The 14,897-nt window shown below is 49.3% G+C and overlaps 1 protein-coding gene across 9 annotated transcripts in view; it reads left to right on the top strand.

The window, feature by feature from the left end:
- SEC31B (SEC31 homolog B, COPII coat complex component) overlaps positions 1-14,897 on the top strand; it is a 31,434-nt gene that overhangs the window by 9,971 nt on the left and 6,566 nt on the right. For 2 of the 9 annotated variants that reach the window (XM_036027152.1, XM_036027155.1), the window contains 17 exons: positions 2,290-2,485; positions 2,698-2,793; positions 3,279-3,287; positions 3,722-3,865; positions 4,202-4,344; positions 5,203-5,302; positions 5,432-5,593; positions 6,134-6,268; positions 8,611-8,841; positions 10,100-10,174; positions 10,445-10,543; positions 10,901-11,000; positions 11,513-11,691; positions 11,962-12,088; positions 12,468-12,613; positions 13,334-13,507; positions 14,004-14,165. In XM_036027152.1, the coding sequence (XP_035883045.1) occupies positions 2,290-2,485; positions 2,698-2,793; positions 3,279-3,287; positions 3,722-3,865; positions 4,202-4,344; positions 5,203-5,302; positions 5,432-5,593; positions 6,134-6,268; positions 8,611-8,841; positions 10,100-10,174; positions 10,445-10,543; positions 10,901-11,000; positions 11,513-11,691; positions 11,962-12,088; positions 12,468-12,613; positions 13,334-13,507; positions 14,004-14,165 (2,278 nt within the window). The remainder of the gene's footprint in view (positions 1-2,289; positions 2,486-2,697; positions 2,794-3,278; positions 3,288-3,721; positions 3,866-4,201; positions 4,345-5,202; positions 5,303-5,431; positions 5,594-6,133; positions 6,269-8,610; positions 8,842-10,099; positions 10,175-10,444; positions 10,544-10,900; positions 11,001-11,512; positions 11,692-11,961; positions 12,089-12,467; positions 12,614-13,333; positions 13,508-14,003; positions 14,166-14,897) is intronic. The other 7 variants (XM_036027156.1, XM_036027157.1, XM_036027153.1 and 4 more) reach the window with 6 other exon arrangements.

The raw sequence follows: 14,897 nt of genomic DNA, 5'->3' as shown, positions 1-14,897 counted from the left end.
CCCGGGAGGCTCTTTAGCAGAGAATTCCACCTGTATTCTTATGTTCTGAAAATTCCCAGCTTCCCACAGAAACTCTTCTTCCTATGCCTTCCTCTTAAATCTTAGTTTGTTTTCTCAGGCCAAGGCCATCTTTTTTTTTTTTAACTTTTAAAGTGTTCAGACATAGACAAGTTGCAGGCCGGTACAATGAACACTCATGTACCTTCACTTAGATTCATCAGTTGTTAACATTCTGTCACATTTGCTCACGTGCTCTCACGTGCACTCAGTCTCCACACATGTAACTATCTCTGGCCTGTCTGTTTGCAGAGCAGACATGATTAACACACCTCGAGCCCGCTGAATACTCAAGTCCCTGTCCTCGCTTGACTCATCCTAGGTCCGCTCACTCTCCCAGGTGTTTTCTATCACGTCCTGTTCGGGCTCCAGCTTCACCTCCCTCGTGAAGTGGCCGGCCGTGGGACTGCACTGTCTGCATGCTTACAGAAACAAAGTCATTTTGTCACACTCCGTGTTCCGCATTCCAGCCACTCTAGAGAGTGACTGGGCGCTCTTCTCAAACCCATCAGGTGACTCCCATTCCTTGAGGCCTCAGGTACCTTTGACTCTGGCTTGTATGTTGGGAGGTCACTGCACCTCTTCTACCTTTCCCGTGTGGGTTTTCCATTGGCCACACCCCCCTCTGGTTCTTGTGTGACCTATTATGGACTTCTGTAGTTGCTCTGTTCACTTGCCCTCTGCCAGCGCTGCCTTCTAGCCCCAGGATGCCTGGGCAGCCTCTTGAGCCAGTGTGGACATTCTTCTGCCCGATTAAGATCTGATGACCTTAGAAAACATAGCCTGTCTGACAGTAGCTTTAGTGCCACCATTTGTGTCAGTTCTGCTGCTTTTTGCTTTGTTTTTAAAACGCTATTGAGATGACATTCATTAATAATGTAAAACTTTCAAGTGTAATTGTACTGTGTGCTCACCACCCAAAGTCTAGTCTCCTTCCATCACCATGTATTTGACCCGTTTTCCCCTCTCATCCTCTCCTCACTCTTCGTCCCCTCTGGCAAACACAGTACTGTTATCATAGCTCTGCTGTGTTGCTTCATACGCTAACCTAGTCTGAACTGATGCTCAGCTCTTCACTTCCAGCAGGTAGGCTCTGCTCTTATGACTGGCCAGACAGATTCCTGCCTGGTCACCGCACTCAGGGTTTTTTTTTTTTTTTTTTTTTTTTGCTGACTACTCCTAGTGTGTGAGAATTTTTATTTCAACTAGGGACCTTAGGACATCATTTGATGTGAAATCTGACTTCTTTGAAGTACTGTGGAAATAGTCTTGGCTAGCAGCTGAGAAATGGAGAACAGATCCCCTATGGGGCTTTGGGGGTTTCACATGCTTCTCGAGGGTCTTTGCAAAGGAACCGTATTTGTTTGCAGGGGGCCCAGGGTCCATGTTCTTCTTTTGTGTAAGATAACTGGCAGTTCTTGTTAGAAGCATCCTCAGAAAGCCAGAAAGTGTTTCCCAAGAAGTGTATTCTTCAACCCTTCCTATCTGTGGGGCTGGCCCATTACAGCCACGTAACAGCTTCAGTGGCCTAGCCATGTGGGAAAGGCATGGGGTGGGAAGGTCCTTGGGTCTTTTCTCACTCCCAGTTTGAGAGGGAATAGGGGACAGCAATTCTTGGTCTAGGGAATGTGCTAGGCAGGTACAGAAAAGTTTGGATCTTCCTTTGAACAGAAGACAGTAGGGATCTCAGGCATAAAATAAAGTGGGTCTGACTTTGAGCTTGATTCTGCCACTTCCTAGCTATAAAATGGGGATACAATTACTAGCTGTGTATGCAAATTTTTATAACTTCTCTGTCCCTCAGTTTCCTCAGTTGAAAGTAGAATTAATAATAGCACCTTAACGGGTTGTTGAATATTAAATTAGTTAATACATGTAAAGCACTTAAGATAGTGCCTGGTACATAGGAAATATTCAATAAATGTTAGTTGATATGAGTTGTGAGGGTTAGGTGAAGTCATCTATTCGAAGTGTTTATCATGAAGCCTATATAATATTAACCTTTAAAAAAATCCCCACACAACTCTGAGGCAGTGGCTTCCCAGCTTCTAGTGTATCATAGCAGGAATCTTTTTTCAGAGAAAGGGCAGGACCAGGCAGAGGAGACCTTCATTCCATATCTGGGAAATGAGGAGACAGGCGGCCCCTGCCAGGGGTGGGGGTGCCTGCATATGTACATGCTTACTCATGTGGACCTGAATTGGTGCTGATGCTAGTTCCTCCTCTTTGTAGGTTTCACAAGCTGATCTGGGGGAGCTTTGGCAGTGGGCTTCTGGAAGGCTCCGGGGTTATTGCAGGCGGCGGGGACAATGGCATGCTTACTCTATACAATGTGACCCACATCCTGTCTTCGGGGAAGGAGCCTGTGATTGCCCAGAGACAGAAGCACACAGGGGCTGTCAGAGCCCTTGACTTTAATCCTTTCCAGGTACTACATTTCATTTGGTCAGGCATGGCCATGCACTGGAGCAAGAGCTCTGAACGGAAGCATTCACTTGTAACCTTCAGTCTCTAAGGCTGAGCCCTTCCCAGGCTGTTATGGGGGAGGCTTTGGAAGCCTCGTTTATGGGTCTCCTGCCCCCTCTCCTGCTCTCATCTCTTCCTGGGATGGTGGTCTCCAAAGGCCTGTTCTTCATACAGGGCAACCTCCTGGCCTCAGGCGCCAATAATTCTGAAATCTTCATTTGGGATTTGAATAACCTGAGCGTGCCAATGACCCCAGGATCCAAGTCACAGGTGAGGAGACTCCTGGGGCTACTGCTTGAATTCTGGAGGCAGCTAGAGCATAGGTCTAGATGTCAGACTTGACCACTGGAGGGCAACAAAGCTCCACAGACTATGTGCTATCAGCCCGATGATTATAGGACAGAGTGGAGGGAGGGTGCATGTGAGTATGTGTGTGTGTTGGGGGGGGTGGCTTGTGGTCATTAACTGTCTTCGGAGTTTCTGGGAGGAAAATGAAGGAGAGCAAGAGCAGTAAAAAGAATTGAGAGAAGGAAGGAGGGTGCTATTTAATGTTAAGCAGGTTCGGTGCAGAGGGCACCAGCGTAGGACTCCCAGCTATATAGCCTTGCCCTTTCCGTGGGAGGGTCAGCTTTGTCTCTGTGTCTGGCTCTCCCATGCAGTCGGGGGTCTCGTGTGTCTCTGTCTCTGAGTGTACCTGTCAGCCTATAACGGGGCCTCCTTTTGCTTCCTGGCTTTTCTCTGGCTTGTGCTCACAGTATCGTGAGGTAAGTTAAGAATGGATTTGATAGCATCTGTGCCCTAAAGGTAGCAATGGCTTTTCTTTCTGCCTCACTCTTTGGGGATTTCTTTTAAGATTTTTTTATTGTCATTCTATAACAGTTGTCCCTCGCTTCCCTCCCTTTCTCACCTTCCTCCTCCTCTCCCTGAGGGCCGTTTTCAAATCTCCACTCGCTCCTCTCAGGGCCACCTGGGGCAGGAGTGAAACCATGTGTGCCTGCCACTGTCTCCGCTTCTATACCAGGACCCTAAAGGGTCCTTTCTGGGAACTCGGCTCCCAGCGCCCAGAGACTGTCTTGGTTTGGGTGGCCCCATGTCTACTCTTAGGCTTTCTGTGGGTGATTGGGAGCGGTGGAATGTAGCCGTCTTTTGGTCTGGGGGGTGACCGTTGTCCTCCACCCCTACCCCCATCCTGCCTCAGCAGCCCCCAGAAGACATCAAGGCACTCTCTTGGAACCGGCAAGTTCAACATATTTTGTCTTCTGCTCACCCCAGCGGCAAGGCAGTTGTGTGGGATCTCAGGAAGAATGAACCTATCATCAAAGTCAGTGATCACAGCAACAGGGTGAGTCATGGAGCAAAATACAGGCTTGGGCTATGGCTTCTCTCTCATGCCTAGTCGTTGTAGCTGCCCCTGCCCAGGCCAGGGCTGTTTTCAGCTGTTGCACATGTGGATTAGCCCCTGGCAGATGTCCTACTGAGAGTGAAAGCCTAGGGGCTAACCAGAGTTGACACTGGGGCTTCCTTACTTATCCATGGTCATCACTTATTTTCTGTTGGCTGTACTGTCTCCAGTCACCACAAAACCCGCCCTCAGAGTGGGCCCATTCCAACTGGGCAGAAAAGGTTCATAACTAGGAGGAACAGGGTACATTACCCATGGTGTCTGCTTCGTTCACAGATGCACTGCTCAGGCCTGGCCTGGCACCCAGACATAGCCACTCAGTTGGTGCTATGTTCAGAAGATGACCGCCTCCCAGTGATTCAGCTGTGGGACTTGCGCTTTGCCTCCTCACCCCTGAAGGTGCTGGAGAGCCATAGCAGGTAGCATCTCAAACTTCATCTACATCCCTGGTGGAGGGCAGGGGCATAATGACCTGGGTAGGGCAGTGAATGCCTCACTTTAGCTACCAAGCACCCTCCCTGTCTTCAGAGCCATCCCAATGAACGCACAGTCACCCAGCCCTAGCTCCAGCCCCAGCCAACAGGAGTTCCTTTAGACCCGGAAGTCATGGTGAAGAGCCTGAGATTCCATGTAATTTCTAGGGATGGGAGTGGAGAAGGGGCCGGGAGAAATACTGGAGCCAGTGTTTAGCCTTGCAGAGAGTCTCTAGGCTCCCACCTGCAGATAATGCTCCTTGGCGTGGGTCATGAGGTGGCAACCTCTCCAAGACTTCTCCTTAAGGAAGGAGCCTTGGTTCCTGTCTGTTCCACACGCAGGCCTGCCCCTGAGCTGAGCTCATGGGCTTGCAGCAGAGAAAGCAGCCCTGTGGCCGGCTCTTTCTGATGAAAAGGCCGTGTTGCCTTTATACCTCCTTGGGGCTTTTCTCAGTTAGGTCCTCACTTCCCTCCTGAGCTAAAAGCACCCATAGCGATGGGTGCTTCTCTGATCCTTGCTGATTCATAGTCCCTGCTCTACAACCAGGGTGAAAAAGCAGGCCGGCCTGCAGTGACCTATGGGAGGCAGAGTGATACGGTACGCAGTTCACAGGCTCTGGGAATGAACTTGGGTTCTGGCCGCTTGACTGCTGAAAGTTTCTTAATTTTTCAAAGCCTCATTTTCCTCATTTGTAAAATGAAATCAGGCTGCTCATTTTGTAGGGATGAGATTTATCAAAGATATGTAAAATACCCTACTCATAGTAGGCATTCGTTAAATGCTAGTTCCCCCTTCCTTTTTAGGGGTATCTTGTCAGTGTCATGGAGCCAGGCTGACGCTGAGCTGCTGCTCAGTAGTGCCAAGGACAACCAGGTGTTGTGCTGGAACCTGGGGAGCAGCGAGGTAGGCTGGCGCTTGTGTGGGCGTGCTGAATGGGAGATGAGGGGGTGGGGGAAACCCAGTGACTCCTGTGTGTTCTGGGATGGTTCACCTGTGTCAGGGCTTCCCTGACGGTGTGTTCCCTCGCATTAGGTGGTGTACAGGCTGCCCACACAGAGCAGCTGGTGCTTTGATGTGCAGTGGTGCCCCCGGGAGCCCCCAGTGTTCTCTGCTGCCTCCTTTGACGGCTGGATCAGTTTGTACTCTGTCATGGGTAGGAGCTGGGAGGTCCAGCAGATGAGACAGGCTGACAAGGTTTGAAGGGCTTAGTGGAGAATGCTGGAGGGGAGGGGCTCTCTCTGTTTAGGGGTGAGAGGACACATGGCCTGGGGAGAAGTGGGGACTGTTGAAGAGTGGGAGGCCGGGGCCCTAGGTTGGGGAGGGCGGTACTTTTGCTCCAGTGCCCATCGTCCTGAGAGGTTGTCAGTTCCTGCCACAATGCAAAGGAGACCTTCCCCTCGACTTTTGTTCTCGGATGTTCCCTGTGGCATTTCAGGGACATTGGACATCCATACTGGGGCCATGATTTTGGAAGTCTGAGCTGTCGTCTCTCCTTCTCTCCTATAGATCCATTTTATGTCACACTCCTCTGTAGACCTTAGAAGCAGTAGGCTTGCCAAAAGCCTACTTCGTGGGAATCCCCTGGTCGCTGTTAGTCCCCTGGAATGTGGGAATCTGGCCGTTGTGGGGCAGATTGGGTGTCTCAAGGATTCCTCCCAAAACGGAGTTTGTAGGTGGAGTTCCTGGCTAGGTCACCACTTCAGGCTAGTGATGCAGGTCTCCTTTTGCCCCCAGATCTCTTCTTCCTTCAGCAGAGGCCAGCCTCTCCCACCACTGCAGGTGCCCGAGCAGGTGGCCCAAGCATCACTGATACCTCCTCTGAAAAAAGCTCCCAAATGGATGAGAAGGCCAGCAGGCGTTTCATTTGCTGTAAGTGTAGTGTGTGTATATGTGTGTGGTTGTGTGTGTGAGTGCTTGTGAAGCCTGCCACGTGCCCAGCATGGAGCTGTGTTCTGTGGGAGATATTTTTTCATCTACCTGTGTCTCAGATCAGATCCCACTTCACTGCTCAAGCAGAGTGTTACTACTATAGCTTCCCTCTCTCCCCCTTCACCTGCTTGGGGTGCCAATCCCACATCAAAGGAATTGATTGCTTTAGAGCTCCCGGTTGTGCAGAACTGCCTGAGATTCCACCTGATTTTTCTCTAACCTTTACAGGTCTGGACTGGTAGTGAGTCCAGCTATGCAAGGGTTAGAATACAAAGCAGGAAAGATTTTTAAAAATGTAGATTTCATCCTGTCACTCCTCTGCTCAAAACCTTTGACCCAGAATGTACACAGAGCCCCATTTATGAGTACCTTTCCATCTTTTATTCCTACCCTATTCTCACGAGTTTTCTATGATCCAAATAAATCTGACTCCCTTCTGTTCCATGAATAACTCCCTAACTCGGCCACCTCCATCTGTAGCCCACCCTTCAGCTTTGCTCTGAGGCCACCAAATCCTGCTACAGCCTTTCAAGGTGCCTTGTGAGGCCTGTCTTTACCCCAATCAAACTTACCCTCTCTTCTGTAATCTCACAGATTCACACCCGGTAATGATACATCCTAACTGTACTGAAGTTATTTGTATGCGTGTCTCAAGACCCCACTAAGTAATAGATTCCTTGAGGATAGGGACCACATCTTGTTCATTTTTATCTCTAAAGCAGTGCTTCTCAAACCTTAATGTGAATGCAAATCATCTAGGGATCTTATTAAAATTCAAATTTTGGGTCATTTGTTTTGGGATAGGGCTCAAGGTCTGCTTTCCCAACAAGCTCCCAGGTGAAGTCCTCACTGCTGGTCTGAAGAGTAGCAGGGCACTAACATATCAACACCTAGCCCAGTGCTTTAAAGTTAGGTTTGAATTAAAAGCAGGTGCATGAAAGAAGAGGCTCTTGTTTTTAGAGCCAATAGTTTTATTGGGGAGGTAAGACCAACACAGTCAGGAAGCAGTGAGGTGAAGGATTCTAAGGTCAAGAGGCTTAAATTCTTAATATTGATCTGTCGCTTATCAGCTGGAAACCCTGGGCAAGTCACTTAACTGAGGACTTCAGTGTTCTTACCTGTCTGTAAAACGGAGTTAGTTATACCTACCCAGCTTACTGACGTGAATGTTGAATAAGAACATAAGTAAGCACCTTGTCAAACTGTCCAATACTACACCAACCCAAATTAAGCTGGCTGTGTTTAGCACTAACTGAAATGTAGACTTGGTGTTGTAGGGGTCCATAGAAGAGTTCTGCCTGGGGAAGTTCATTAGGGAGGGGCCTTAGGAAGGGACATGGTGAATGGCCAGGGAATGCAACGAGAGTTATCAACCTCCGCTACAACTGGAGTAACCTGAAGAATTTTAAAAATATTGATGCCTAGTCCTACCCCCAGAGATTCTGATTTTATTGTTTGGGGTATAGCCTGGCAACTCTGAGCAGCTCCCTAGGTGATTTTAATATGGAGCCAAGGTGGGGAACTGCTGAAGTGAGGGGTCTTTTCTAAGCCCCGTGACTGTGCTGAGTGCTTCATATAAAATACCTAACTTGGAGAGAAGGATGCTCACATTGAGGCCCTCACATGGAGGTGAGGGCACAGAAGCAGGAATGCAGCAGGCCGTTGGGGGATGCGGACCGATCACATAAATGAGCAGGGGGAGAGGTCCTGCAGAGGGACCTGGTCATGAGTTTGGAGGATTTTGTGCGCAACAGGCGGAGGAGCTCCAGGTCTCTCCCATGGCCTCGTGGAATCATTTCAAGCTCCTGAGCAGCAACAAGCACAGGGTGTCGGTCTAATGCTTGGTATTGGGGGAGGAAAAAACCTAGAGGCTAGCAACCTATTCCAGCAATCTAGGTGTGCTAGCACAGGGAATGAGACAGAGGGGCCTGCATGAGGGACATTGAACAAGAAGAGGTAAGACTTTGCTGCTGCTTGGCTGTGGTGGGTGTAGAGACTGATGATGCCCAGGCGTTTGGTCCCTGGAAGAAGGACAGGCGAGGAGAAGATGAGTATCATGTGCTAAAATTTTAAGCCAATGATGCTAAAAATGCAGAGGTGGTTTTGGTATGGGGGCACATTTGCTACTCATTTCCTGATCTTATCCCACCCTCCAGTAGATCTCTTATTATTGATTTCCTGTTCTAGGATTGGCCAGTAGATAGCCTTTCCTGTGACCCTGACTTGCTGTTCATTTTTAACTTGAAGGCGTGACCTGTGCCCTTCTTGTTTTTCCTTACCAGTTTGGGGGGAAGCTGGTTACCTTTGGCCTTCCTAGCACCTCTGCCCATCAGGTGCCACAGCCTTGCCTCCATCTCGTCTTCATCAGTCAAGTCACCACAGAATCTGAATTCCTGATGCGGTCAGCCAAGCTGCAGGAGGCCCTGGGATCTGGAAATCTCCTCAGTTATTGTCAAGACAAGATCCAGCGAGCGTCACAGCAAAGTGAAAAGATGCTTTGGCAGTTCCTAACGGTAGGAAGCCTAAAGGATGGATGCTCAGAAGTGTTTCCCCAAAGCTGGGTACTCCAGCCTCTGTCAACTCCGGGAGACGCATAACCACACTCTGACCCAGGTTTCAGAGGCCCCAACCCCTGTTAGGTTTTTTCCTACACAACAATCACCCTCTGGGCACAAAATCTTTATCCTTTACCAGAGGCTTAAAGGCTATTTGTGGCTAGGCAAGCTGATGAGTACAAGTGGCATTTGCCCTTTTTGCTACTATTGCTTATGTCCTGGATACTTTACCAGAGCCAAGGTGAAGGCTTTCACGGGCCATGCCAAAGGGCAGATAAGGTAATGGGAAGAGAGAAGAAGGGAAGGAAAAGGAAAGGAAGGGAAGAAGATTAGCTGAAAGAGTATATCATCATAAGAAGGCTTTGCATTTGTTTCAGGCAACCTGAAGCCAGTCATTGTGGTGGGACTCGGGGCTCAAGCCTTGCTCTGTTCTGGAGGCATGGCTTCCGTTCTGGTGCTAATTTCAAGTTGCTTACGACACCAGGAGGAGCACTATAGCTGTCAAAGGAAATGAGCAGATGAGAGGAGAGGGATACAGAAGAAAGAGAAATACCTGAGTGGACAGGCAGTGAGACGATTATCCAGACCTTTGGGATTGTAGAGAAGAATGCAGAAGGAACAGGGCCTTGTCCCGGGGATCTGAGAAGGACTTCAGACAGAGTAGAACTTAATGAAGGTAGACACCAGGAATCTGGGAAGGAGAAAAGGATTTGAAAAAGGTCAACTATAGGGCCGGATTTGGCCTCGAGCCTTGTGTTTGCCACCTGCGTTCTAGTCTCTGCAAGGGACCACTCAGTTACAAGAATCCTTGCAATCAGGGAAGCCTAGAGCATGGTGTCCATGCCAATTATTTATAGTTTATGTAGTTCAAGCCCAAATGCAATTTACCAGTCACAAGCAATGTTGCCTAGAAACATAACTAACATTTTACTCTAATCAGGTTACCAAGGTAACAGGTCTAGGAAGTCAACTGAAGGTTCAGTTCTCATGCAGAAAGGAGGAAGGGTTTTGTTAACACTAAGCCCACAGCCCAGCAGAATTCAGATCTGAAGAGAAAAAGGGAGAGATGGCGTTGGCTTAGTAGGCCACTTCTGGCCTCTGGTTCTATAATTACAAAGAACTATATTTGAGGGTACACTGGCACAGATGTCCTGTTTTAGTGTGAGAGGCTTAATCACATTCATTTAATGGAGCCTTCTGTGTTCTGTGGTTCCAGGTGACCTTGGAGCAAGACTCCAGAATGAAATTCCTAAAGCTGTTAGGATACAGTAAAGATGAGCTTCAGAAGAAGGTAAGCTGCTTTGACATCAGAATCATGTCCTTAAATATGCAGAGAAGAAGAGAATCCTGTCAGTGAAAACAGTCTCAGAATACCCCTTCCTGGGCTTCATTAATGCATATACACACATCGGACCTCCTGGAGTTAGACTCTTTCCCAAGAAAACAGCTCAAGGATCTTGGAGAGTCTAGTTGGTAGGGTTTGGAGGTGGCAAGAAAGCATACCACTTATTTGTTTGACCTTGTCCTGGGGAGAGTGGTACTCATAGGTCTCTCCCTGCAGGTGGCCGCTTGGTTGAAGAGCAACTCAGGGCTGGGTGAGAGCCCTCAGCCCAAGGGGGACGACCTCAGCAGTCGCAGACAACAGGCCTTCCACAGCCAGGTGTGGCAGGGCCCCAGCCAGCCAGACCTACGGTAGCTCAGGAGACCTGCTTTGAGGGAATTTTCCCCTTCCTGGCCCCTCGCTTTGCTCTCATGAAGTGCTCTGCTTCCATAGAAGTCTTGAGACTCCTTCCTCTCTTAGAACCACAGTGAGACACAGAGTCCGTAAGCTTCTGGTCTGGGAGTGGAGCTGTGTTTTAACCATGAACTATAGCCCTTCCCAAACCTTACCTGTTTATTCTTTTAGCTCCACCCATTAAGGGCCAAATATAGTAGAGCCTCCAGACAGCACTGTTAAGCCAGCTCTCTGTCTTCACGGTTCATTTCCTAAGTGGCCACCTCTGCGCTTCCTGTACAGGCCTCCAGACACAGCACAGAGGAAGCCTCTGCCTCCTCAACCTTCTTTGATGAGCTGGTCCCTCAGAACATGACTCCATGGGAGATCTCCATCACAGAAGGTACTGTGACCCTGAGGGGGGGACCCTCTGCATGGGAGTAGGTGGGCTCCGAGTTCTCAGACTTAAGGACACTTCCTTCTTGTCCCCTGCCTCCTGCCATTCTCCCACCATCACAGATGCTGGGTGGTCAGTCACTGGTTGGAGCCCTCTCTGAATTTCATGGATATGTCGTTCCTGTGGAAGGCCATCTACTAAGACATGTTTTCATTCCCTTTGTGTTCTTGCTTTAGGGAACTGTGACCCCTTTCTTGCTGAGCAGTCACACATCACACCCGTGATGCTGCCTCATGAGTCTCTCCCTCACCTTGGGTTCTCTCCTTAGAGACTTACTGTTGGACCTGGGCACCCCAGGACACCCCACTACATTTGGCTGTTGAGGAATGAAACTTGGGAGTTTGGGGAAAGGGAGGCTGAGTGACACAGATCCAGGTGTGCTGTGGGCTCCGCAGGGGACAGGCAGCTACGGTCAGAGGGCAGGCGGGCTGATGTGGAGGGGACGCCTCTGCCTGCAGATGCGGATGGGCTGCTGAGCCAGGCTCTCCTGCTCGGCGAACTGGGCCCTGCTGTGGAGCTGTGTCTGAAGGAAGAACGCTTTGCCGATGCCATTATCTTGGCCCAGGCTGGGGGTGCAGATCTACTGAAGAAAACACAGGAACGCTACTTGGCCAAGAAGAAAACCAGAATCTCCTTGGTAACTGCCCACCGTGCAGGAGGAGAGGAGGGGATTACTTGGACCTTGTCAGGTGGATAAATGCCCACACCTTGGGACTGGGGTACTGAGGATCTGCCAAATTCTTTCTCTTCCCACTTCAACCACCCTGACCTCACCCTGAGCCCCCAGTCAGTGGTCTAACAGGAAGCCTGCTCATAAGTGGCTTTTCTAGCACATTCCTGTGCATGACTCCTGCTGCCTGTGCTGGGTGGGTGGTTGATGGCCTCCTTTCTTCTCTGCCCATTCCAGCTGCTCGCCTGTGTTATACGGAAGAACTGGAGGGATATGGTGTGCTCCTGTAGCCTGCAGAACTGGAGAGAGGCACTGGCCTTGCTGCTGACATACTCAGGGCCAGAGAAATTTCCCGAGCTCTGTGGTAGGTGGCCCTAGGCTTTAGGATGGAGTGGTGTGACTCCAGGTGGAGTCAGTAGGCGTGCTGATGAAGGAAGCGGAAGAGAAGCCCAGGCTCTGGGAGGCTGGGCTATGTTATCAGAGCTGAGCTCTGGTTCAGCTAGTGGGCAAGGACTTATAGTGCATGCCCCTACTTTCATTTGTTGCCCTGTTTCACTTTTTCTTGTCATGTCTTGAGGCCAAAGCTTTGTCCTTCACTATAGAGAAGGGTGAGCTTCAGTGTTGTCCAAAGCCACTGTGACTACTTGTCCCATAGCTCATGATCCTCCACCCATTTCCAGACAGGAACAGGACATGGTGCAAAGGGAAGCTGTGACATTAAAGAAGTTTCCATCTCTCTGCAGACATGCTGGGTGCTCGCATGGAGCAGGAGGGCAGCAGGGCACTCACCTCCGAAGCCAGACTCTGTTATGTGTGCTCAGGGAATGTGGAGCGGCTGGTGGAGTGCTGGGCAAAATCCCGCCAGGCTTCATCCCCCATGGCTCTACAGGTACCCCTTCTCTGCAGGTCCCCTGTCCCTCATTCCAGGCCCTTGGAAGAGGCCAGTGGTGGGGATGTGCAGGGACATCAGAGTGAATCTGCTATGTACCCAGGCTGGGGTCAGGGTATCAGGGAAGAGAGATGGGCCCTTAATGTCTGAGACCTTCTCCCAGGAATGAGCTATATCACTTCCTTCCTTCCTTCTCAGTCAGGGAGACTTAGCAGTAGCTACTTAGGTATTAAGTTCATAATGCTTTCCTACTTTAGATTTGGTTTTACAGGTTTATTCTATATTTGAGTAATTGTGAGCCTGAGCCTTCTATTAGCTGCTATAAAAAATTCTATGGATCTAAATTGTACAGACATTCTGCAGGTGACTAGAGAATATGGGGGTCACAGACTCATGGGGAGACAAGGTCACACATAAAATAATAGTATGACTGGGCCTGAAAGTGCTGATATACTACCAGCAAAAATAGTAAAGAAAGCAAAAAAAAAGGAGGTAGAGATGTACGAGAACCTAGACCCCAATGGCCCCACTTGAGCCCAGTGCTAACAGCTTGAGAGGTGAGGCCCTTCTTTACCTGTCGTGTCTCCAGTATATCATCTTTCCTGGCTGTGGCCAGGTACCCTCCTACCCACACTAGGAAGTCCCTGGGTGAGCTGCCTGGGCTTGGAGAGCAGGATGTCCTTTGAAGAAGGCTGACCACCCTCATCCCTGTTCCCTTAGGACTTGATGGAGAAGGTGATGGTCCTAAACAAGAGCCTGGAGCTAATGCAGGGTCCTGCTGGCGTGAGCCCAGGCCCTGCCACCACCTACCGGGTCACTCAGTATGCCAACCTCCTGGCAGCCCAGGGCAACCTGGCCACTGCCATGAGCTACCTACCCAGCGACTGTGCTCAGGTGAGTGTGGCCATGTGGAAAGAGCAAACTGTTTCATTCAATCATCTAACACTGGCTGAGCACCCTGTGGTAAGTGCTGAAGTTCCCGGGATGAGTAAGATCTAGTCCTTCAGGAAGCTCACAGTCTATTGGGGGGGAGATCAGGTGTCACCAACTCATAGTGCCATAACAGGAACTTATAATAAGCACAGTGGGACTCCAGGGAAGGGGACTGTTTTGCCTGCAGAAGTCAAGGTAGGCTTCTGAATGATTAACATTGTTGAGCTGGGCCTTCAAAGAGAAGGAGCAGCTTACCAGCAGACATAGGGTGACCTAGGCAAAGAGAACAGCAAAGGGAGGCTTGGCAGGGGTTAGGGATCTTTGAGTCGTCTAAGGTGGCTAGAGTGTAGAGGGTCCGCTGAAGTTTGAATGCTCTCTGAGGCCAGGCTTGTAGGAGAGGATGTTTGCTTGTTTTAATTTTACTTAATTCAGTTCTTCTTTATTATGACTTTTATAGCCACAGATTCAGCAGCTGAGAGATCGGCTTTTTCATGCCCAGGGTGCTGATGTCATGGGCCAACAGTCTCCTCCTTTCCCCTTTCCCCGAGTCATTGTGGGACCTACCCCCCACTCTAAAGAGACATCGTCTTGCAAATTGGGATTCCAGCCTTCTCACCAGGTAACACCTTGTTTGTTCATTTATTTGTTCATTCATTCAAAAATACTCATTAGTATCTACCAAGTGTCAGGCATGGTTCTAGGCACTTGGAATATATTAGTAAACAGAAATGATGGAAACTCCCGACTTCATAAAACACAGATGCAGGTGTTTTTCTAATAACTATTTATTGAACAACTGCTAGGCTCTTAGGCACACAAACCATGATCCTTGCCCTTAATTAGCTCAGTCTAGTGGAAGATACATAAAAAAATCCAATAAAATTCATAAAGGCCATCATTGCTATATGATGAGGTGTCATGGGGTTACACACAAGAAAGCAGTTTTCTCCGGAAGGTGGGAAGTTTGGGGAGTATTTCAGAGTGAGTATGATGTGTGGTCTTAGTCTTGAAGATTAAAAGTTACTTAGGCAAAGGAAGGGTAGGTGAAAGCTGTTTTGGGCAGAACATAGCATGTGCCAAAGCATTGAACGGACAGTAAGAGAAGCCTGTGTGAGGAGCTACTGACATTTTAATGGGGCTGCAAAACAGGGCCTTGTGGCAGTGGGGCGTGCTTAGATGAAGCTGGCGTAACAGGAGTTAGATCAGGAAGGACCTGGCAGCCTGAGCTAAAGAGCTTAGACTTGACCCTGAAACTGAGAGCGGTCAGGAGCTATTGAATAGTCTTATGCAGGGGAATGACTAGCTCTGTGTTGAGAAAGGGTAGGGCTGGACGCAGTTAGGAGGCTATATA

This window comes from Phyllostomus discolor, chromosome 5 (assembly GCF_004126475.2).
Source record: "Phyllostomus discolor isolate MPI-MPIP mPhyDis1 chromosome 5, mPhyDis1.pri.v3, whole genome shotgun sequence".
In the NCBI taxonomy this organism is placed as follows: Eukaryota; Metazoa; Chordata; class Mammalia; order Chiroptera; family Phyllostomidae; genus Phyllostomus; species Phyllostomus discolor.
The sequence above is the reverse complement of the archived record's forward strand: the minus strand, read 5'-3'. Positions and strand labels throughout refer to the sequence as shown.